We start from the raw sequence: 25,982 nt of genomic DNA, 5'->3' as shown, positions 1-25,982 counted from the left end.
CTGACCCTATGGTGTGAATTCAACCCATTCGTTTCTCACTGTGTGTCAAAAGGCCTCTTGGGTTCGAAAACCCTTTTCTATTTGGAGTTCAGACCATGTGGGGCCAGAACCAAAAGCCAAACCAGTTGCTATGCAGTCGATTCCAACTTATGTGTTACAGAGTAGAACTGTTCTCCATAGGTTTTTCAAAGCAGACCTTTTGGAAGCAGATCACCAGGACTTTCTTCCGAGGCACCTCTGGGTAAGTTCAAACTGCCAATCTTTTGGTTAGTAGTTGAGCCCTTAACTGTTTCCACCACCCAGGGACTCCATGTGGGACTAGGAACCCTTTTAAATATGGGGTTCAGACCAAGTACGGCCAGGAACCAGCCAGCAGGAACTACCTCCCCGCTGCTTTCTATCTAAGCAAAATTTCACATCTGCCCACACCAACCTAGTAATTTTACCTTGTGAGCCTTATATAAATGAGGATCTTGGAACCCTTAGCCAAAGTCTACTGCTTAGGAGAATGTCACCAAAAAAGCCTTACCAATTGATTTAGAATATTTTCTCTTATCAAAACCCAACAATCCTACTCCTGCCTGCAAGACTGGCATGAGCTCCCCCTTCCTCTACCAATGTGCCATTTTCCCAAGACCTTTTTGACAACCCCTGGCCTCTGTAACATCAAACTGGAGTTCTCTATTAGGAAACTTTCTGCTAAAAATATAAGCTGTGATTAAAATGCAGTAACTGGAGTAACAAGTTTCTGCCTTTTGTCTTTCTTTTTTTTTTTTTTTTTTTTTTCCCTGGGAACCTGCTCATTTTCATTCTGGAACTGTTGTTTGGAACCAATTATCTCTAGTCAGCTTTTCAGTGATTTTCGAATAAGACTTAAACAAGGGATTAGGGATTTCCTATCTGACGGGACATTTTGGTTATTCTTCCATGGCTGTTCTCTGGAGATTGTGAAAAATCAGTGCCTTCTCAGGGAGCAGGAAGAAGAAAGCCAGCAAAGGATGGAGCTCTAGCTCTGCAATGGCTGGGATGACCTGAACAGCAATCTAGCTTGATGAGGACACTCTGAGAGGGTTTGAGTGACTTGCCTGGTATACCTCAGTGAGACGGTGCATCTGCAAGAGACTGAACAGGTGGTTTTCTCATCTGGCTAGGAATTTACTCAGCCTTTTGTGTTTGTGAATCATAAAGAAATTGCCAGGTGATTGTAGAGATTTCTGAAGAAATTAGGGTAACCTTCATAGGAAGGGGCATGGAGAGCTCTGTATTACTTGGGGGTGGGGTGGGGAACCATTGCTGTCAAGTCGATTCCGACTCATAGCAACCCTATAGGACAAAGTAGAACTGTCCCATAGGGTTTCCAGGGAGTAGCTGGTGGATTCGAACTGCTGACCTTTTGATTAGCAGCCAAACACTTAACCACTGGGCCACCAGGGCGCCAGATATATTACTGACAGGGGGCTTTAATTAGCATTTTGTGTTTCTAGGTTGAAAAAGAAAAGTAAAGCAACTGCTGGCCATGGTGGATCCATGTAAAAGGAAAGGAGGTAGTAAGAGGCTTAGTAAAGCCTGGATGCCCAGTGCAATTCTGACACAACATTCCTGGGTGATGGTGATGTGTGGGTTTTGGCTGAGGGGTGAAGTTGTCATCCACTGAAAGTCATCCACTGAAGGATTCCCCCAGCCCATGGGGGAGTTGAGGCCAGGCATCCCCAAGAGGACCAGCAGGCTCTGTGGGGCTCAGAGGACCAGCTCTTACTATGTGGCTATGAGAGGCAAAGGCAGCAACCTGTGCCGATTAAATTGCATCTTTCCCCACACACATCTCCTTTCAGGGCAGTGTAAACCTCAGCAGTTTGTGGACTACAGTGTGAGGGTGGACAAGAGGAAAATCTCAGACTTCCTGCCAAGCTGACACATGAGGGTAGAAGAAATGTGACTTGGTGTCCTGAATTTGGGGCACTGTTCACACTGCCTACCTTTGAGCACTTAAAGTGGCCAATAGAATTGATCTGGGATATAATCTTTTCCCCCAGTATCATAGCATTTACCCTAAAACCAGTTCGTCCTCACCTTGATCAAGTCTCAAAGCTCAAAACATGATGTGCCACATGTTATATAAGACAGAACAAGGAATCATCTGACCACTTAGGCATCCGATGATTCTGATGAAAGACTTCCAGAATAATTTTACAGGACTGAAAAGATCTCCTGGTACCTGCTGGTTTGAAATGAGGGTTAAGAAAGCACAACTTTTCACCTTTCTGCTCTACTAGCGACATCCTCTCAAGTCTTGCTTCTCAGAGTTCAGAGGAGTAGCGTGGCATCACCTGCAAGCTTGTTGAACGCAGGCTCTCAGAGACCCCACCTGAGACTTAACTGAATCCGAATTGGCATTTTAACAAGATCTTCATGCTATTCATGAGCACATTAAAGTTGAAAAGCATTTCACCAAACAAAACAACGGGCACATCAGTAAGCTCTTAAAGGTGCTGTCCATCTTGCCTGGGGCCAGGGATGGAGTACCCAATAAGCAAGGTACACGTGGGCTTAATTGTCCTTACTTACATGTCAGTGACGTGGTGAAACCCATGTGAGGCTGTGCTCTACAGATTAGTAAGTAAGCACAATTAAGCCCGTGGGTACCTTGCTTACTGTAAACCAGTGCATACAGTACTTACTGGTTAATCTGCCCCTGTCTGGGGCCCAACTCCCTGAGACACTCCTGAAAGGACTGGCATTCCACCTCCCCCAGAGAAAGAGAACAACACCTCTTTCTGGAGCACCTGTATGACCCACCTAAGACTGTGGGTGAAACATTATGTCAAGAGAGAGGAAACAAACTTCTGCAACCTGTCATGGCTCTTCTATGAGAGAGAAAATAATTTTGTAGGGCTGCTCAAAGGTCAGTTTAAAATGTCTTGATTTAACGGCTAAGGCTGTGCAGGTACTGAGTTGGTTCACGGCCTGGGTTTGCTCACTTGGTTTGGACTGGTGGGCCCATACTTGGCAGTCCCCAGAGTCTTCCAGCACCTGTGTGTACCTCCTCTTCTTGGCTGGTGGCAATGAGTCCCTAAAATCAAGAAGCCAAAGTGAAGGAAGGTTAGGCTTATCTTTGCTCTCTGTGCTGCATACTATCTAATTTCCCAGGGCTCTCCTCTCCGCCTTCCTAAGTCTATTTCAATTAATTAAGGTTCCTTGAACCTTGATAGCCTGAAGCTTAGTTTTCCTCTGACCAATGGATCTGGGATTCACCTACTTGAAAAGTAAACTGACAACATTGTCAAAGAGAGAGGGCTCACTGGGACAGAGAAGATACAAACCTAAAATATCCTATACATTTTACACCTGAAAATTTTGTTCACATGAAATTTTATCACAACTTTTGATGGCCTTTACTCTTTTTGTCACTCTCTAGCTCCAGAATGAGGAATGGAAGGGAGGAAAAGAGAAGAGGAGGGAAGAAAGAAGGAAAGAATCTTAGTTAATGCTTAATTGACAGATTTTTACTGAGTGCTCATTCATAAATTCCCTTGAGTAGTTTAGCTAGCTGAGGCTGTGTAGACAAACAATGCTTCCTCCATCACCCAGACTCTGTATATTTCTCACATTTTAACTTTTCATTGATTGTGGACCTAGTGGGTTTTAATTAACCTTATGTAACATCAAGAACATTGTTAAGGGCTTGCCGTATCGGATACGTGTCTCAACACTGCCATCTGCTGGAGAGGTTTCCACTGCTCATTCTCTCAACTGTCACTGCCCAGGGGCTCTGGCTGCTCTGAGGCTTTCTGCTGTGGTCTTTCATATCTAAATAGTTTGCCCTTTACCCAGGGTTGTGGCACAGAGGCTGCTGATGGTAAGAACAATTCATGCCCAGGTGGGAGGACACGGATTGGTTCAGCGGAGTCACAGGATGATTGGTGCTTGGGTAGCAGTTGTGAAAGCCACTGTGGGTATGTTCAGAGTTGCTCATTTCAGACATGCTCTGCAGCGGTTGTGAAGGCACCATTCCAGGTGCAGCTGCAGCTGCAGCTGCCGAGCGGAGAAAGGTAGCTGGAGTCCTCCCAGCTGTAGGCCTCAGAGTTCGGCAGCATGTACCTGGGGGAAGACACAAGTGAGAAGCTCCTCTCTTTCTCACCACTCAGAGTCCAAGAAGAATAACGGTGCAAGATGTGCTGAAGGTGGATCTCACTTACCTTTGATCTGTGAAGGAGAGCATGGGTCTGATGCACAATAGGGTGGGGTATCTGGTAGCTGGCGTTGCCTGAGGATCAGAGACATGCGTTGCTTCTTTGTTTTAATCTAGACCATCATTATATTTTTTTGTCACAAACAGGAGGCAGTCCTCAACGTACAGCACCAACACCCACAGTGATGGTAATCGGGCGCTCCCCAGAGACCAAAAGCCCCTCAGACCATGCCCAGTGTCATATTGTGGTTAAGTAAGTAGACTTTTAGTCACATAGACCAGCTGGGTTTGAATCCCAACTCTTCCATTTCCTAGTTGCATATCCATGACCAAGTATTTAACCTTTTCAGGCCTCAGTTTGCTCATGTATGAAATGTGAATAATTATTACACCTACCTTATAGCAAGCATTGTTGTGAGAACTAAATGAGATAGTGCATGAAATGCCCAAACATAATGAGTGCTCAATAAATTTTAATTAATATTATTGCTTTTTAATATTCTCAAAGCACTTATACCAGAGAGATGGTTGTACATGTTGTTTGGGCTAAGGCAATGTAAAAGCCACCACTAAAGCAGTGGTTTTCCATCTGTGCTCTGGGAAATCCCGAAGCTCTTAAAAAGAGCTTTAGGGGTTTTACAAAAAAATTTTAAATACCTAGGAAAAGTCATAGTTTTATCTGTTTTCTATATTGAAGCGCCAAATAAAGTGTGAAAACTGCTATTCCAAAAGAACTACAAGTGCCTTATAGCTCAGAAAGGCTGGGACTCTAAGTCATATACAAGTACCACCACCCCTCACACACTTGATTCTCTTGCTTGAAAGTAAGCTCTCTTGCTTTTCCTGGTTGACTAAGATTCCAACCTAATACAATGAAAAGTCTGTCTTTATCATTCACTAAAAATGTTGTTTTCTCCTTAAATTGGTCCTTTGTAATTTATTCACTTCCTATTAATTAGGGAAAAGAGAACATACATTTATCTCCCTCCAAAAAGTCTATCCAAATGAAAGTAAAGAAACAAAGAAGCATAAACACAAAAGGACAAAGAGTACATAAGAGGAGACCACAGCAAATCAAATTTCAGTAACATTGTGGCAGATAGAAACAGGGCAGATGCTGACTGAATTAGCGGAATGAAAAAAAAAATGTGACTGCCTGGAGATGGTGGAGGGGGCATAGGAGTCAACAAGAAGTAATTCAGTTTGAACAACAAAGCTCCAGAAAAGCTCAAAACATTGAAGTCACCAGGAACTTCTGAATTCTGCAGTAAGGACAGGGCTAAAAACAAAAGGATTAGTAGAAAGTTTGATTAAGAAACAATTGGGCCCTTAAATACACTTCCTCACTCTACACAGTCAGGCAACCACCTCCATCAACCAACAGAAGTTGGAAAGGTTTTCTCTCTGGGGAAATGGAACCAGAGAGACTGTGGATACAGGGTTACCTAGCAAAGCTGAGGTCATGGATGAACTGCTGGGCTAAAAATGAAAGGATTAATTAAAAGTCTAAATGCTGAACTGTGAGGCCCTTCCTCAACTCTGCTTTGCATGTATCCACACAGATTTCCCACAGGTAAGAAATTTGAAGATTATTCCATAGAAAAATGAAATGTTCTCAGTGGGAAAAAATATATTTTGAAGTCACCCAAGTAAATAGCCAGTCCCTGTCTGATCATTCATTCTTTGAGATTAATGGTTTGCAGACAGAACTTCTTAAATAGGAACAAAGGATCACACAATTTCAGAAAGCCTTTAACATGAAAGACAGAACAAACAACCAGAGAAATAAGAAATGGAAAAGAATCATAGAGAGCTCTGCTTCTGATCTGACTGATAAACTCTTACCAGACCTGATCCTCCCACAGATAAAAAGTATAAACTCTGGAAAATATTTTTAAAAAGACCAATGTTTAAAGCAAATATTATGACATTATCTTTTGGGGCTTGTAATGTATGAAGGTGTAATACTTACAACAATTAGCACAAAAGATAGGAGTGGAGAATAAATGAAATATACAGTTGCAGGCCTCTATAATTTATATAAAACCAAAAAAACAAACCTGTTGCCCTTGAGCTGACTCTGACTCATAGTGACCCTATAGGACAGAGTAGAACTGTCCCATAGGGTTTCCAAGGAGCAGCTGGTAGATTAAAACAGCCGAACGCTTAACCACTGCGCCACCAAGGCTCCATAATTTATGTAAAGTGGTACAATATTAACTCTAAGTATACTGAAAAAATTAAATAATACAAAGAAGTATAGCTAAAGTCAATAAATGAAATGGAACTGTAAAATTATTCAAAGAATACAAAAGAAACCAGCAAAGGAGTTACAGAGAAATAAGAAAAAGAGGAGACAAAAAGAAGACAAGTAATAAAATGGTAAGACCTAAATACAACCACATCAATAATTACATTAACTGTTAATGGACTAAATACTCCCATTAAAAGCAGAGCTTTTCAGAATAGCTCTTTTAAAAGGAAGACTCAACTGTATGTTGCCTACAAAAAAGACTTCAACTCAGATACATTGAAAGTTTAATGGCCTGGACAGAGAGGGGTAAAATGTAGAACAAAAAATCAAATTCACAAAAAAAGACCAGATGACACAAACTGGAGGAACCCCAGAGGCTATGGCACTAAGACATCGTTCTGACCTGGAACTGAAGCCATACCTGTAGACCACTTTCCAGCCAAATAATAGACAAGGCTATAAAATAAATAATAACACCTAAGAGGAATGTGCTTCTTAGAATAATCAGTTATATGAGATCAAAAGGGCAATATTTGCCCAAAAGCAAAGATAAGAAGGCAGGCAGGGATAGAAAATCAGGATGAAAGGAAACAGGGAACCCAGGGTGGAAATGGGGAGGGTGCTGACATGTTGTGGGGAATGAAATGAAGGCCATGAAACACTTTATGTACAAACTATTGAATGGGAATCTAATTTGCTGTTTCACGTAATGCACAATAAAAAAAAAAAGTAAGGAGTAGAAAAAATGTAACATGCAAACTATAAGCATAAGAAGGAGATGGCTATAAGAATAGACTTCAGCTAAAATAGACGTCAAGATAAAGAGTATTACTACAGATAAAGAGGGACATTTCATAATGATAAATGAGTCATTTCATTAAGAAGGCATAAAAATCATGATTGTTTTGTACCTAATAACAGGGCTTCAAAACAAATCAAGCAGAAATTGACAGAATTAAAGGGAGAAATAGACAATTGCATAATCATAGTTGTGGATTTCAAACCCTTCTCACAGCAGTTGATAGAGCAAAATAGAATAAATTGATAGAACAAAAAAGTCAGTAAAGACACAGATCATTTGAAGAATGTCTTTAAGAACAAAAGGAGCTGATGTATTTTAATATCAAGAGAAATTTGCAGTACTTTTCAGAGAATTTGAGGGAAGAATTCATGACAGCTACCTTCAAAACTAAGCCAACTGTTAAAACAAGGTAATGATTAACTTCAAGAAAAACACTGTAGTTTGAGATTGTTTCTGAGCTGCTGAACTCCTCCCTGCTCACAATCACCATGACAGGAATCCCAGCAATGTACATGAAATTGGCTCTGGCCTTCACACACTGAAAACGTCTGTTACACCAAGGGATTTCCACAAAGTGGGTCACTTCTTGAGTAGCCATCTCTGTCTCTAGCTTCTGTAGGAAATAGTTGTAAAAATCAAGAGATTATTAGCTACCAACAAAAAATAGAATAATCAAAAGCATGGATACCAGTGGCATAAACGCCTCCTACATCTCTTCCTCTCTGATATACAACTTGTTTTTGTGTTTTGGAGGGTGAATGAAGGAACGTGTCTCCTGGAGGTTGAATGCCGAGCAAACCAAAAGAGGGGGTACAAAACAGAAGTTTGCCTGCAGCCAGCTGAGGTTCTGTGTACATTCATGACATCTACATGCTGTCCTCAAAGCAGCCAGTATCTTTTTCAGATTGCAGCCAGTCTTAATCAAGTATTTACTGAGTGTATTATGTGCTCCTAACTATACTAGACCCAATGAAGGACACACACATTAAATAATACAAAAAAGAAAGAAGTACAGCTAAGGTCAATAAATAAAATGGATGTGACCTTCATGTGACTGTCTAGCTGTGACTATTCACAGTTCAACAGGCCAATTCTCAAATTTCTCCAATGACTCCCCCAGTGCCTTCACACAATATCAACCTTCCCTTCTCTAAAGCTCTACTGTACCTCACAGTGAGCGGTGCATGACAGGTCAGACAGAAACAAAATAAGTGAGATGCCGCCCCTCACCCTCAGCTCTATGTTGGAAAACTACAAGGACCCTGACCCTTTTTCCTCCCCTCCTTTCCTGCTTTAGAAATAGATAACCTCTATTAAAAACCTACTCTTGGCCAGGCACTGCTAATCCTTTGCACACGTTGCTTATCTGATCCCTACAACCACCCTATGAAATACAATTATTGTCCCCATTCCACAGGCAATGAAACTGAGGCTTGATGAGGTTCAATAACTTACCCAAGATTATTGCTTTGGCAACAGTCAAGTTGGAGTCAGAGTTTATGCTCTAAAGAGCAGGATGTTTTAAATACAGAGCATCCTAATAATTCAATTATTATACGTTATTTCATTTTACACAAATATCCTTAGAATCAAGAAGTCTGGGGTAATGTTTTCATCCAGCATTCCTGTTTAATCCTTGTCTACTACTTAAGTTTGAACACAGAGGTCAAACAGGTCAATGAACTCAAACAGCTTTTAACAAGCTCTTCTCACAGAACTACTTGTATTACCTCACTCCCTTTTGCAACATCACAGTAAAGAGCTTATCGGCCCTACTCTATTAGCAGCAGATCTGAAACATGCTGCTGGTAATTGACTCCTAACTCGTTTTGTCACTGAACTCCGTTAAGCCAAGTCCTAAGTACAACTCGGATGCTCAAGCTCAGCCATTAGAGTGAAACAAAATGAAACCTGTAGGTGGCTCTCCGCAGACTAAACATGTCTCTAAAGTCCTGTCCTGAGAAGTCAGCCATTCGAACATCCTGACAGGTGATACCAGCGCCCTCAGCTAGTTCTCTCTTAGCCCATACACAGGGCCGCAACACCAGTCGAGAGCTCATTATGATAGGTACTCCCACTGAACACACTCAAACCAAACTGTATTGATTATTTGGCTTGGGACTTGGGAGGTGGTAGGGAAGGAGACCATGTTTGTGTGGTCTAAAACTAGGCTTCTAGAACTGTAATATGCATAATAATCTCCTGGGGATCTTGCTGAAAATTGCAGATTCTGATTCAGCAGATTTGGGGTGGAGCCTGAGGTGCTACATTTCTAGTTCTCGGGTGATGCTCATACTGATGCTCCTCAGCACCCGCTGAGTAAAGGAAGGAAGCAGGTGAACCTTAGGGCATTTTTGAAGGAAATAAAGCCACACACACACAGACACACACACGCACACACACACACTTCTTGTCCCTTTTCACCACAGTGTCCCAGAGTTTTATGCTGTCCCCAAATCTCTAGCATCCCTCTCTCCAAGCAGCACCTCATATACCCTGGACATTTCCTAGTATGTCCCACTTCCACAGCTCATCTCACCTGTGTACCTAGTAGGTAACTGGCTGCTGGCTGGATACCCTACAAAATGAGAGGACTTTAGCCTGCCTCTCCTGGGCAGATAGCTGCCCTGGACTCTGCCACACAAGGAAATAAAGGGTTAATGGCAACTTACAGAAACCACATTCTGACAGGACTGGCCCCAGCTTGAAAGCCAATTAGACTCACAAAGCAAGATAAGAAAGTCCTGAGCTGCATATTCCAATACTCATACATGAGCACTTGTCTCCCAAAAGGGATCCATGGCCAAATAAGTTTGTGAAGCACTACATACTATTTCCTTCCTCCTGGTGTACATTAGCAAATCAAAGGCTCTCAGAATTCCTGCAGTAAAGCTCATATAACTTTATTCAAGCCAGAGAGTAACAAATATATATACATATTTTATCATGGAACTTTGTTTTTCCCCACCATATCTCATGGGGACAAGTTTTCCATAGAGCATTTAGGGAAATCTGCTTTACAGGGCCACTAATTCCATTTTTTAAACATATTTGAGATCTAAAAATCTGCTAATGAGAGTCAAACTGGTTCTCAGCAATTTTGCAGCCTCGCAGTCTCTTAGATCACTTAGGTAGAGAGTTGTCTCTGACACTTTTTAAAAGCACAATTAGTGGGCAATATAGTAGAAGGAGGAAGTCCTTGGGTGGTGCAAATGGTTAACATTCTCAGCTGCTAACTAAAAAGTTGGAAGTTCGAGTCTACCCAGAGACACCTCGGAAGAAAGACCTGGCAATCTACTTCTGAAAAATTAGCCATTGAAACCCCTATGACACATATGGGGTCACCATGAGTCAAAATTAACTTGACGGCAACTGGTTATAATAGACAGGAAGTAACCCAGGTTTGAATTCTGGCTCCACTATTTATTATCTGTGTGACCTCAGATACTTATGTCCTGGAGCTGCTGCGAGAAAAGCAACTCACCTACATAAAGAATCTGGTATTCAGAAGTACAAACCTTGGAGTGTTTGAACAGTTTGTACAGATATAATGATAACTGAACCAGTTCAACATCCTTGTGGTCATGGATTTGACGTTGTTCTCTCTTAGATTTTTACTGCAGCTCCACTTAATTGCATGCACCTGAGCAGTTTTTATCAGGCAACAACAGGTTATATGATCATAGGACTTGTCTTTAATGAACGTGAACCCTGACAATCTTTGTAAACTATATGACTTGTATCCATTCTGAGTCACACCTTTTAGTAGAGGATTTTAGACACATTTATTTTCCTGAAATTCACATTCCCCCAAAATATTGATTAACCTAAAAGTAGTGTGTAGAAGAAAGAGCATGTGTTCTGCAGCCAGGGAGACTTTATCCCAGCCCTGGTGGCACAGTGGTCAAGAGTTTGGCTGGTAACCAAAAGGTCATCAGTTTGAATCCACCAGCTGCTCCTTGGAAACCGTATGGGGCAGTTCTACTCTGTGCTGTAAGGTCCTTATGAGTCAGAATTAATTCAACGGCAATAGGTTTGGTTTTATGCCACTCATTGATCTATGGAAAGTTACCTAACCTCTCTGCCCCTCAGTCTCCTCATCTGTAAATTGTGGATAACATTGTGCCTATTTGACAGAGTTGTTAAGAGAATGAAATGTGTGAAATCAAATATGTAATTAAATAAGTAAATATGTAAAAGTACAAAGAACAATGCCCAACACTTACTAAGTGCTCATCAACATTAACTTCCTTCTCTACCTCATTTCTGCATACCTGCAAACCCCACCCAACCCACCCACAAAGGTAGAGTGTGAGTCCTATTGGGCAAACGGGGCTTGAATCGCAATAGCAATGAAGAAGCCTTTTGGTGAAGAACTCTGGTTGCATGGGAAGGACAAATGTTATGACGGAGACCAAGATCACATGCCAGATTTCAGACCTCCCTGGTAAGGAGGGAGTCCAACAAATGAGACTTTTGTTCACGTTTCAAAACAACTGAAAGTCTTCCTGCTTGTTATGAAGATGATCCAGATAATGAAACAGAACCCTGGTGGAATCAGCTGTGCCTTCTTTTAAGGAAAATACACTTAAGGAAGAGAGACTAGACAACTTCTGGTTGTTTCCAGGCCAGAGATGTAAGGATACATTTGTTGCCCACCCTTCCACATGAATTCATGCGAGCTGCTCGGGTGGAGTGAGGGGAATGTGATGGCAGGCACAGGAGCAATTGGTGTCTGGGTTCGGCCCATGAAGTGCCTGGAACAGCACAGCCAACACAGTATGGGCTCTTAACATCTGGCAACGCACTAGCCACTGTGTGTGTGTGTCTAACTAGCTTGCAAAATGTTGAGCCTGCCTTCTTCCCACAGTGATTTGGCAAAGATGATTTGTTAGCAAAGAAAAGTGAAAGGCAGGTACCAGAAATATCTGCAAATTAGTTTCCCAATTGCTATTAAGATTCATGCTTGGTTTTACTCTCTGCCTTTGAGGGAGAGAAGGTTGAGGGAAAATGTTTGCAGGTATGCAGAATTAGACTCAATAACAGAAGGGAAATGATAGAGAAGAGTCCGTGAACTTGAAGACAGATCAATAGAAATTATCCAATCTGAATAACAGAGAGAATAAAGATTGAAAAAAATGAACTCAGCCTCAGGAACCTGTGTACAATATAAAAAGGTCCAATATTTGCATCATTGGAGTCCCAGAAGGAGAAGAGAAAGACATTGGTGCTGAAAAATAAACGTAAAGAAATAATGGCTGAAAACTTCAAAGGCAGTTAAAAACATAAATTTACCAATTCAAGAAGCTGAGCAAACCTTAAACAAGATAAACTCAAAGAAAATTCTTCCCATGCCCAGATACATTATAATCAAACTGCTGAAAACCAAAGATAAAGGAAATACCTTGAAAGCAGCTGGAAAAAAAATGACCTATTATATCACAGAGAACAATCATTCAAATAGCTATTAATTTTTCATCAAAAACCATGGAGGCCGAAAGACAGTGGATCAACATTTTTAAAGTAGTGGGTAAAACCCAGCCAAACAACAACGCTCTATTAACCCAGAATTCTATATCCAGCAAAAATATCATTTAGAATGAAAATGAAATAAAAGAATTTTCAGTGGAAGAAAAATAAGAGAATCCATTACCAGCAGAACTGGCTTAAAAGAAATGCTAAAGGGAGTTCTTAAGATGGAAGAGAAATGATATCAGAACCTTCCCAAATAATGAAGACCAATAAAAATAGTAAATACTTGGGTAAATATAATAGACCATATTTACCACTTCATAAGTTGTTTAACGCATGTATGATAGCTGAAAGCAAATATTAAAGCATTGCCTCACAGGATTTTAAATGTACATAGATGTAATATCCATGACAACATAATATAAAAGGCAGAGTAAAGGGAACTTTATGGTTGTAAGGTCTCTACATTTCATATAAAGTGGCAAAATACCCCTAAGTTGATTGTGAAACGTTAGGTACATAGGTTATAATCCCTGGAATTAGCACTGGGAAAAAAAACTGCACAAAGAGATGTAGTTTAAAAGGCAACAGATCTACATTCTAGTCTGGTTAGTAGCACCTGGGGTCTTAAAAGCTTGCGAGAGTCCATCTAAGATGCAACTAATTGTCTCTACTCATCTGGAGGAAAAGAGAATTCAGGACACCAAAGACCCAAAGAAAAAACTAGTCCACAGGATTAATAGCCTACATGAACCACGGCCTCTTCTAGCCTGGGACCAGAAGAACAAGATGGTGCCCAGCTACCACTACTGACCATTCTGACCAGGGACACAATAGAAGGTTCCAGATAGAATGGGAGAAAAATGTAGAACAAAATCAAATTCCTACAAAGGGCCAGACTTACTAGACCAATAGACACTACAGGAACCCCTGAGACTATTGCCCTAAGATATCTTATGAACTTGGAACTAAAGCCACTCCCAGAGAATACCTTTCAGCAAAATAATAGATTGCTTTTTAAAATAAACAATATTACCTATGAGTAATGTGCTCCCTTAAACAATCAATTATATGAAACCAAACGTTTAACATTTACCCAAAAGTAAAGATGAGAAGGCAAGGAAGGGCAGGGAAGTTAAATCAATGAAAACAGAACAAACGGAATAGAAATAAGGAGAATGCTGACACACTGTGAAAATTGTAACCAATGTCATGGAACAATTTGTATAAAAATTGTCAGAGGGGAACCTAATTTTCTCTGTAAACTTCCATCTTTCATCAACTATCAAGTTCCCATAAGAATCACCTGGGGATCTTGTTAAACTGTAGATTCTGATTCAGTATATCCGGGGTGGAAATGCAAATTTTCAGCAGGGAACTTGTTAGAAATACAAATTCTCAGCAGGGGCTTGAACCAGAATGAACCAGTTCAAAGCCCTGAAACAAAATCATACAGAAAATCAATGAAACCAAAAGTTGCTTATTTGAAAAGAGCAATAAAATTTCTAAATGTCTAACAAGACTGATCAAGAAAAAAAGGGGGAAGACACATATTAACCCTCAGACATTAAAAGGGTAATAAGGAACACTATAAACAACTCTAGGCCCATAAATCTGACAACTTAGATGAAATGGACCAATTTCTTGGAGGGAAAAAAAAAACTATCAAAATTCACTGAAGCAAAAATACGTAACATTAATAGTTCTGAATTTATTAAATAAATTGAAATTGCTGTTAAGACTTTCCAAAAAAGCAAACTACAGGCCCAGACAGTTTCACTGCTGAATTCTACCAATTAAGGAAGAAATAAATCCAATTCCACCAATCTCATCCAGAAAACTGAAGAGGAGGAAACACTTCCAAATAATTTTATGAGGCTAAAATTAACCTGATACCAAAAACATAAAAATACAGTATAAGACAACTGCAGATGCAAAAATCCTCAACAACATTTTAGTAAATTGAATCCCACAAAGTATAAAAAAGGTAATACATTACAGCCATCTGGAGTTTATCCCAGGAATACAAGACTGGTTCAATATTCTAAAATTTAAGCAAAGTAATCTGCTATATTAACAGACTAAAAAACAAACCCATGTGATCATATTAATAAATACAGAAAAAAATTGACAAAATTCAGTATCCATTCATAATAAAAAATCTTAGCAAACTAGTAGAAGAGAGCACCTTAAGCTAATAAAAGGCATCTAAAAAACTTACAACTAACATCATACTTAATGATAAAAGAATGAATGCTTGCCCCCTAAAATCAGAAGCAAGGCAAGGATGTCCACTCTACCAAGTCTATTCAGTACTATACCAGAAGTCCTAGCCAGTTCAATAAGGCAATAAGAAGTAATAAAAGATATACAGTTTGGAAAAGAAGACATACAACTGCCCCTTTTCACAGAGGGCATGATTGCCTATTTTGAAAAATTCCAAGAAATCTACAAAAATAAACCACTTAGAACAAATAAATGAGTTTATTAAGATCTTAAGACCCAAAGACAAAATATAAAAATCAATAATATTTCTATATGTTAACTAAAATTTAAAAATAAAACTATCATTTATAATAGTTCAAAGAAAAGTTTGAACTACCTTGGTATTTGTGATGGTTAAGGTTGTGTGCCAACTTGGCTGGGGCATGATTCTCAGTGGTTTGGCAGTTATGATGTAGTTTGGCAGTTGTATGATGTTGTGATCACTTCCATGAAGAGATTTGATATAATGTGATCACCTCCATGTTGGCATCTGCATGAGTAGCCAATCAGTTGAAAGGGAGTTTCCTTGAGTGTGTAGCCTGCATCGAATATAAGCGGACATTCTGGCAAGGCTCGTGAGATTTTGCTCGCTCTGGCTCCTGTTCCTCTGACCTCAGGTTCTTGGGACTTGAGCTAGCAGGTTACCTGAGGTCTTGCCTGCTGATCTTGGGATTGGTTGATCTTCGCAGGCTGTGAACAAGAGCCCTGTTCTTTGACCTGCTGATCTTGGGTTTGCCAGCCCCTACGGCTACATGAATCAGGAGAAGCGTCTATCCTGACCCATGGACTTGGGACGTTTCAGCCTCTACAACCATGTGAGCCATTTCCTTGATATAAATCTCTCCCTATATATATTTGGAGCCCTGGTGGCACAGTGAGTAAGAGTTTGGCTGCTAACAAAAAGGCCAGCAGTTTGAATCCACCAGCTGCTCCTTGGAAACCCTATGGGGCATTTCCAGTCTCTCCTATAGGATATATTTATACGCTTTACTGGTTTTGCTTCTTTAGAGACCCCAGCCTAAGACAGTATCCAAAACCAAACCAAACCCACTGCCATCGAGTTGATTCTGACTCATAGTGACCCTGTAGGACAGAGTAGAACTGCCCCATAGGGTTTCCAAGGCTGTATTCTTTACTGAAGGAGACTGCCACATCTTTCTCCCGCAGAGCCATTCGTGGGTTCGAACTGCGGACCTTTGGGTTAGCAGCTGAGCACTTAGCCACTGCACCACCAGGGCTTCTTACTTTGGTATAAATCTAACAAAATATATGCAGGATTTATATGCTGGCAGCTCTAAAACACTGATGAAAGAAATCAAAGAAGGACTAAATTAATGGAGAGATATGCCATGTTCACAGAGTGGGAAACTCAATTTAGTTAAGATGTCAATTCTCAAACTGATCTCTACATTTCATACAATCCTAATAAAAATCCCAGAAAGATTTTCTAGACATTTACAAGCTTATTATAAAATTTATATGGACGGGCAAAGGAAGCAGAACAGCCAAAACAATTCTGAAAAAGAAGGACAAGTGTGGAGGACTCACACTATCTAATCTGAAGATTTATGATAAAGGTACAGTCACAGAGATAGTGTGGTATGGGTGAAATGATAGGCACATAGGTCAATGGAACAGAATAGAGATTCTAGAAATAGGACCACCTAAATATGATCAACTGATTTTCGACAACCGTGCAAAGGAAATTCAATGGAGAAAAGATATTTAACAAATGATTCTGAAATAAACAGACCTCCATATACAACGAACTGAATCTTAACCTATATCTCACACCTTACCAAAAAATTAATTCAAAATGGATCATAGGCTAAAAGTAAAACTCTAAAAGTTTTACCCCCACTCGTCTGTCAGGTGGTCATACTGTGGGGGCTTGCGTGTTGCTGTGATGCTGGAAAATATGCCACTGGCATTCAGATACCAGCAGGGTCACCATGGCGGACAAGTATCAGCTGAGTTTCCAGGCCAAGACAGACTAGGAAGAAGGACCTGGCAGTCTACTTCTGAAAAGAATTAGCCAGTGAAAACCTTATGAATAGCAGCAGAACATTATCTGATATAGTGCCAGAAGATGAGCCCCTCAGGTTGGAAGGCACTCAAAATATGACTAGGGAAGAGCTGCCTCCTCAAAGTAGAGTCGACCTTAATGATGTGGATGGAGTCAAACTTTCGGGACCTTCATTTGCTGATGTGGCACAACTCAAAATGAGAAGAAATAGCTACAAACATCCATTAAAAATCAGAACATGGAATGTACGAACGATGAATCTAGGAAAATTGGAAATGGTCAAAAATGAAATGGAACTCATAAAGATCAATATCCTAGGTATTAGTGAGCCAAAATGGACTGGTATTGGTCATTTTGAATTAGACAATCATATGGTCTACTACGCCAGGAATGACAACTTGAAGAGGAGTGGTGTTGCATTCATCGTCAAAAAGAACATTTCAAGGTCTATCCTGAAGTATAAGGCTGTCAGTGATAGGATAATATCCATACGCCTACAAGGAAGACCAGTTAATACGACCATTATTCAAATTTATGCACCAACCACTAAGGCCAAAGATGAAGAAACTGAAGATTTTTACCAACTTCTGCAGTCTGAAATTGATCGAACATACAATCAGTATGCACTGAAAATTACTGGTGATTGGAATTCGAAAGCTGGAAACAAAGAAGAAGGATTGGTAGGTGGAAAATATGGCCTGGTGACAGAAACAATGCCAGAGATCCCATAATTGAATTTTGCAAGACCAACAACTTCTTCATTGCAAATACCTTTTTTCACCAACATAAATGGAGACTATACACATGGACGTTGCCAGATGGAATACATAGGAATCAAATAGACTACATCTGTGGAAAGAGATAATGGAAAAACTCAGTATCATCAGTCAGAACAAGGCCAGGGGCCAACTGCAGGTCAGACCATCAACTACTCATATGCAAGTTCAATCTGAAACTGAAGAAAATTAGAACAAGTCCACAAGAGCCAAAGTATGACCCTGAGTATATCCCACCTGAATTTAAACACCATGTCAAAAAGAGATTTGATGCACTGAACACTAATGACCAAACACCAGATGAGTTGTGGAATGACATCAAGGTCATCACACATGAAGAAAGCAAGAGGTCATTAAAAAGACAGGAGAGAAAGAAAAGACCTAAATGGATGTCAGAAGAGACTCTGAAACTTGCTCTTGAACGTGGAGTAGCTAAAGAAAAAAGAAAAAATAATGACGTGAAAGAACTGAAGATTTCAAAGGGTAGCTGGAGAAGACAAAGTAAAGTATTATGATGACATGTGCAAAGACCTGGAGATAGAAAACCAAAAGGGAAGAACACACTCAGCATTTCTCAAGCTGAAAGAACTGAAGAAAAAATTCAAGCCTTGAGTTGCAATAGTGAAGGATTCTAAAGGGAAAATATTAAATGACGCAGGAAGCATCACAAGAAGATGGAAGGAATACACAGAGTCACTATACCAAAAAGAATTGGTCGACGTTCAACCACTTCAGGAGGTAACATATGATCAGGAACCAATGGTACTGAAGGAAGAAATCCAAGCTGCACTGAAGGCATTGGCGAAAAACAAGGCTCCAGGAATTGATGGAATACCAATTGAAATGTTTCAACAAATGGATGCAGCACTGGAAGTGCTCACTTATCTATGCCAAGAAATTTGGAAGACATCTACCTGGCCAACCGACTGGAAGAGATCCATATTTATGCCTATTCCCAAGAAAGATGATTCAACCGAATGTGGAAATTATTGAACAATATCATTAATATCACATGCAAGCAAAATTTTGCTGAAGATCATTCAAAAGTGGCTGCAGCAGTATATTCACAGGGAACTGCCAGAAACTCAAGCTGGATTTAGAAGAGGATGTAGAACCAGGGATATCACTGATGTCAGATGGATCCTGGCTGAAAGCAGAGAATACCAGAAAGATGTTTACCTCTGTTTTATTGACTATGCTGAGGCATTTGACTGTGTGGATCATAACAAATTATGGATAACATTGCAGAGAATGGGAATTTCAGAACACTTAATTGTGCTCATGAGGAATCTGTATATGGATCTAGAGGCAGTCATTCTAACAGAACAAGGGGACACTGTGTGGTTTAAAGTCAGGAAAGGTGTGCATCAGGGTTGTATCCTTTCACCATACCTATTCAATCTGTACACTGAGCAAATAATTTGAGAACCTGGACTATATGAAGAACACAGCATCAGGATTAGAGGAAGACCCATTAACAACATGCATTATGCAGATGACACAACCTTGCTTGCTGAAATTGAAGAGGACTTGAAGCACTTTCTGATGAAGTTCAAAGACCACAGCCTTCAGTATGGATTACACCTCAACATAAAGAAAACAAAAATCCTCACAACTGCACCAGCAAGCAACATCATGATAAATGGAGAAAAGATTGAGGTTGTCGAGGATTTCATTTTACTTGGATCTACAATCAACACCCATGGAACCAGCAGTCAGGAAACCAAAAGACACATTGCAGTGGGCAAATCAGCTGCAAGGGATATCTTTAAAGTGTTGAAAAGCAAAGATGTCACCTTGAGGACTAAGGTGCGCCTGACCCAAGCCATGGTGTTTTCAATTGCCTCATATGCATGTGAAAGCAGGACAATAAATAAGGAAACCCAAAGAAGATTTGGTGCCTTTGAACTGCGGTGTTGGCGAAGAATATTGAATGTACCACGGATTGTGAAAAGAACGAACAAATCTGTCTTGGAAGAAGTACAACCAGAGTGCTCCTTGGGAGCAAGGATAGCGAGACTGAGTCTCACATACTTTGGACAGGTTGTCAGGAGGGATCAGTCCCTGGAGAAGGACATTGTCCTTGGCAAAGTAGAGGGTCAGCAAAAAAGAGGAAGACCCTCAACGAGATGGACTGACAGGGTGGCTGCAACAATGGGCTCAAGCATAGTGACAATTGCGAGGATGGCGCAGGACCAGGCAGTTTTTTGTTCTGCTGTGCATAGGGTCGCTATGAGTTAGAACCAACACAATGGCACCTAAAACAACAACAAAAGTTTTAGGGAAAAAAAAAAAGCGAAAATCTCTGAGAATTTGAATTAGACAAATATTTATCAGATAAAACACCAAAAGCACACCCATTTAAGAAAAAATATGATAAACTGGACTTAACCAAAATTTAAAACTTTTGCTCTAAGAAAGACACTGTTGAAAAAATGAAAACACAAGCTACAGAATGGGAGAAAATGTTCACAAATCAAATATGCAACAAAGTTCTTATATCCAAAGTATTTCATGAATTCTCAAATTTTTTAGATAAGAAAACATCACTAATTTTTAAAAAGGTCAAAAGATTTGAATAAATACTTCATCAAAGAAAATGTATGAATGACATATAAGCACATGAAAAGATGCTCAACATCATTAGTTATTAGGAAAACGCAAATTAAAATACAGTGAGATACTACTACAAAACCACTAGAATGGCTATAATTAAAAAAAAAAAACTTTAAACTTAGACTATAAACAACTAGAGATGAAGAGGGGCAACTGGATGTCTCATCTATTACTGGTGGTAATGTAAAACCTTGGCAATTTCTTATAAAGTTAAACTTGCAGTGTGACCCAGCAATCCCTATCCTTAGTATTTATCCTGGAGAAATGAAAACTCTCGTTCACACAAAAACCCGCACATGAATATTTATAGAAGCATTATTTGTAATTGCCAAAAGCTGGAAATAAGCCAATGTTCTTGAACAGTAGAAAGTGTAAACAAACTGCTACATCCATTCAATGGAATGCTTCTCAGCCATAAAAAGGAATGAACTATTGATCAAAAAATATGCTAATTGAAAGAAGTCAGACTCAAAAGGTTAAATACTGTATGGTTTCATTTATGTGACATTTGGGAAACGACAAAACTATAGGGATGGAGAGTACCAGTGGTTACCAGGAGTTAGGGGTGGCAGGAGGATTTGCCCGCCCGGGCAGCTTGATGGAATTTTTTCAGGTGCGGTAACTGTTCTCTATCCTAATCCTGGTATTCTTTACACAACTCTATGAAACTGCCAAAACTAACAGAACTATATACAAAAAAATTACTACAATAAATTAGAAAATAATTTTTTTAAAAAGCTGCTGGTGCTGTATTAATATCAGATAGTAACAGCAGAAATCAATGAATAGAAAACAGACAAAAAACTAGGAATATAAATTCAACCATAAGCTGGATCTTTAAACGGCTAAGAAAACTGATAAACCTCTTGCCAACTTGATCAATAAAAAGACAGAAGACACAAATTATCAATATCAAGAATGACAAAAGAATCATAACTATAGATCCTACAAACATTAAAAATATAATAAGGCAATATTATGAACTTTATGCCTATAAATTCAATAACTTAGATGAAATGGAGAAATTAATTGAAAGACTGCCTAAACTGATTACCAGTAGATAACCTGAATAACTCTGTATCTATTAAAGAAACTGATTCTGTTTTCTTTAAAAAAACAAAAAACCTTCCCACAAAGAAAACTATAGGTCTAGGTGACTTCACTGGTAAAATTTGCCAAAAACTTATAGAAGAAATAATACAAATTCTACCCAAGCTTTTCTGGAAAAGAGAAAATGAGGGGTACTTTCGAACTCATTCAATTATTTCATAATTTTTAAAACATCACATGGAAAACAGTGTTCTCATTACTTACAAGGCTCCTAAGTCAAAGTCATGGCCCATTAACTCCTCCAGCAAGCTGGTATCCAGAGCTGTGTTCCCCAGTGTACTGTTGGCCCCCTGAGCTGGAAAGGCAAATTTATTTCTTAAAAATCTTTATTTTAAACACTTTGGGAAAATATTTTGCAAAACTTTATTAATAACATTTAAAATTTGGATAAAATGACTTTCTACAGCAAATAAAAAATTAAATTACCAAAATTGACTCAAAAATCAAGTCTAAAATGACCAGTAGCCATGGATTAAAATCAGAAAATTTTCACCCAGGACATCACCCTACTCCTGCATAAAAGAGCAAGGTCCAGATGGTATAATTGGTCATGCTTTTAAAACTTTAACAAAATGGTAATTCCTCCACTATTTTCACAATTCTAGAGTACAGAGAAAGAAGAAAAGCCTCCAAATTGGTTTTATGAAACCAGCGTAAAACTGATACTGAAATCTGACAGAGATGAGATACATAAAGAAAACTACAGGTGAGGCAGAGCTAACATGGCACTATAGATAGAAGCACCACGCCATCCCTCCATAGCAAACACCTGAAAAACTAAGTAAAACAGAGACAAATGTCAGTCCTAGAAGCCTAAGCGTCAAATGACGAGATAAAGAACTCAACCAAGCACCGAATGGAATAAGAAACTGACAGAGAAGAGAGAGAGTGGAGAGATACGAGCAGAGGTCCCCTATCAGCTAATGAGGCACAGATTCGCCATCTTGGACTCCTGTTGGAGATCGGTGGACAGGGAGTACAGGAAACCAGCTTCACAGAGCTCCTAGCAGGAGACAGAGCATCCGGTAACCAGAGATACACGCTTTCTCACTTTCCACCCTTCTTCCCCCAGCTCGGCCTCCACTGCTTCCCAGCAGGCTGAGGTCACTCAGCCTGTTGGGAGACACTGGTTCTGTGCCACTTGGATTTGGCCCACCCACACCACCTGGCTTCTTTAGTGCCGTTTCGTTGTTGCTGGTGCTCTTTTTTCGGCTTCTTTTGGTTTCTTCCCTACCTCTCACTTCCTCCCCCTCCTTTCTCTAGAACACCTGACTCCATGTGCCATTTTTGCTTCTTCTTGACAGGCTGTGAAGTGTTGCTCGGCTGGGGAAATGCTTCCCCAGTCCGTGCCGCCACGCTGGTGGGATCCCCAGGACTTTTTCTGTTTTGTTTGTTTCTTTTCCTTTTCGCAGCTTGGAAGCCCCTTCTAGCCAGGCTGTACTGCATGACTTGGGAGCCACTTTCCCAGTCTGGGCAGCCATGCCAGTGCCCTGGAGGGATCCCTGGAGGCAATTCTTTTTTTTTTTTTCTTTTTTCCTTTTTGTCTTTCTTCATTTCTCAGTTTCTCATCTCTTTCTACTTACCTTCTTTTCCTGTCTCCTGAACACCTGGCATTGTGTGCCATCTCTGCCCCTTCTAGCTGGCTGCATTGCACAGCTTGGGAGCCAATTCCTCAGTCTGTGCAGCTGTGCCAGTGGAATCCCTGGGGACCTTTCTTTTTTTATTATTATTTTTATTTTTTCTTTTCTCTTTTCCTTTTTGTTTTTCTTCATTACTCAGTTTCTCATCTCTCTCTGCTTTCCTTCTTTTCTGTCTCCTGAATACCTGGAGCTGTGTGCCATCTCCGCCCCTTCTAGACTGGCTGTGCCCTGAGGCCTGGGAGCCATTTCCCCAGTTTCCAGTGGGATCCGTACAGGCATTTCTTTTTTAATTTTTATTTATCTTTTTTCTATTTTTCTTTTCGTTTTTCTTCATTTCTCAGTTTCTAATCTCTCCACTCCAACAGCAAGCTCCCTCAACACTTTTTTTGTTTGTTTTTTTCTTGGCTCCTGTTTCTCTCTCCTCTCTCTCTTCTTTCCCATACCCACCTTAGCTCCACACATCACAGCCTCCCCCCTTCCTCCTGCTACCTGCACCATGTGCTCAACATCATACCCCTGAGCAGCACAGGCACAGCCTACCAGAACCTTCCCTGCACTGACCCCTGGCCTGCCCTGTCAGCCCCAGTACATGCCACAAACAACTCATCCTTGCCCCTCCCCTTCATCTGGACCTGCCCTGCTGCACAATAGCTGAGCGACTGGTCCTGCCCATTGGACAAGGAGATGAAAAATATCATGCCCACAGATGAGCAAACAACAAAGAATGCACAGCCCGCCTGCTCAGACATAACCAAGTAAAACAAAAAAGCAGGACAAAACAAACAAATCTACAATCAATAAACGAGGAAAATAACTACTGAATGTCCTGAAGACAGCAGACAATATCAAAACATATTTAAAAAAACAGGACAGGATGGTTCCAGTAGGTGTCCAAAATAAAACATCAGATGACTTTCCAGTAGAAGAAAAGGCACTAGAACTATTTGATAGGGAATTCAAATCTCTAATATTCAGAGCTATCCAAGAGTTGAAGCAAAAAGCAGTCAAAAATGATGAAAAAATAGACAAATTCATGGAAAAGGCGGACAAATTCAGGGAAAATACAGACAGAAAAATGGAAGAATTTAGGAAAATAATACAGAAACAAAATGTCAAAATAAATTCACAAGAAATCATACAAAAACAACAATTAGAAATCCAAAAGATAAACAACAAGATTTCAGAAATGAACAGTGTCATAGAAGGTCTGAGGAGCAGGTTTGAAGCAATGGAAGACAGGATCAGCAAAATTGAAGACAAATACTTGGATACCACTTTGTTTGAGGAAAAATCAGAAAAAAGAATGAAGAAAAATGAAGAAACCCTAAGAATGATGTGGGATACAATCAAAAGCAAAAATTTGTGAGAGATCAGAATTCCAGAACAGGAGGAGAAAACAGAAAACACAGAGAGGATCATTGAAGAACTGCTGACAGAAAACTTTCCCAATATCATGAAAGATGAAAAGCTGACCATCCAAGAAGCTCAAAGAACCCCATATAGGGTAGACCCCAAAAGAAAACAACCAAGACATATCATAATCACACTCGCTAAAACCAAAGACGAAGAAAGAATCCAGACAGCAGCTTGAGAAAAACGAAAAGTCACATACAGAGGGGAAACAATAAGACTAAGCTCTGATTACTCATCAGAAACCAAGAAGGCAATGGGATGACATATATAAAACCTTGAAAGTAAAAAATTGCCAACAAAGCATAATATAACCTGCAAAACTCTCATTCAGATATGATGGTGAAATTAACACATTTCCAGATAAACAGAAATTAAGGGAATATGTAAAACCCAAACCAAACTTACAAGAATTATTAAAGGAGGCCCTTTGGTTTGAGAACAAATAATATCAGATCACAGCCTGAATCCAGGACGCAAGATTGCACTAGCCAGATACCAACCTAGCAAGTGAACTCTCAAGGACTATTTGAAACCAAAAGATTTACAACAGGGAACCAGAGAGGTTAATCTGTAAATGACAACAATGTTAGAACAATAAAAGAAGGACTAAATGGTACAGGTATAGAACTTTCTAAAGGAGAGGAAGGCAAGGCAATACCAAGTAATAATAGACTGATTCAAACCTAGGAAGATAAGGGTAAATTTCAAGGTAACCACAAAGAAAGTTTACAAACTTACTCATCAAAATAAAGAAGAAAAACAGAAAGTCTCAGTAAAAACAAACAAAATGAAAAAAAAATATCCACAAACAAAAGCAATTCAGCACAGGAAAGTCAGAGGAACAAAGAAAACGTCAGCACCACAAAAAAAAGCACTACAAAATGACAGCAATAAACTCACACCTATCAATAACTACACTGAACATAAATGGTCTCAATGCACCCATAAAGAGACAGAGAGTTACAGAATTCATCAATATGCTACACCTTAGAAACAAAGACGTAAATTTAAAAAATCAAAGGATGGAAAAAAATACATCAAACAAACAGCTACCAAACAAGAGCAGGCGTGGCAATAGCAATCTCAGATAAAATAGACTTTAAAACAAAATCCACCATAAAAGACAAAGAAGGGCACTATGTCATGATTAAAGGGACGATCCATCATGAAGACACAACCATAATAAATATCTACGCACCCAATGACAGGGCTCATTCACACACATACATACACATATATATATATTTGTTATATATGTGTATGTGATAGAGTACCCACATCAAATCACAGCTAGAATCAAGCTTAATGTTTAAAAAAATTAGAACTATTTCCATTAAAGTTAGAAATAAAATAAGTATTCTCATTACCACCCTATTACACAATGCAATACTAAATGGTCTAGTGTTCCATTTAATCAAT

At 39.7% G+C, this 25,982-nt stretch overlaps 1 protein-coding gene across 1 annotated transcript in view; it reads right to left on the bottom strand.

Annotated features, from left to right (window-relative positions):
- Positions 1–25,982, bottom strand: part of MYRFL (myelin regulatory factor like) — a 161,409-nt gene that overhangs the window by 103,033 nt on the left and 32,394 nt on the right. Inside the window, exons 2-5 of the mRNA XM_012558404.2 lie at positions 21,715–21,805; positions 4,197–4,264; positions 3,828–4,098; positions 2,979–3,070 (exon numbers count right to left, since the gene is read on the bottom strand). Coding sequence (XP_012413858.1) covers positions 2,979–3,070; positions 3,828–4,098; positions 4,197–4,264; positions 21,715–21,805 — 522 coding nt within the window. The remainder of the gene's footprint in view (positions 1–2,978; positions 3,071–3,827; positions 4,099–4,196; positions 4,265–21,714; positions 21,806–25,982) is intronic.

This window comes from Trichechus manatus, unplaced genomic scaffold (genome assembly GCF_000243295.1).
Source record: "Trichechus manatus latirostris isolate Lorelei unplaced genomic scaffold, TriManLat1.0 scaffold00164, whole genome shotgun sequence".
NCBI lineage: Eukaryota > Metazoa > Chordata > Mammalia > Sirenia > Trichechidae > Trichechus > Trichechus manatus.
Note: the sequence above shows the minus strand (reverse complement) of the source record. Positions and strands in the feature narration are given on the sequence as shown.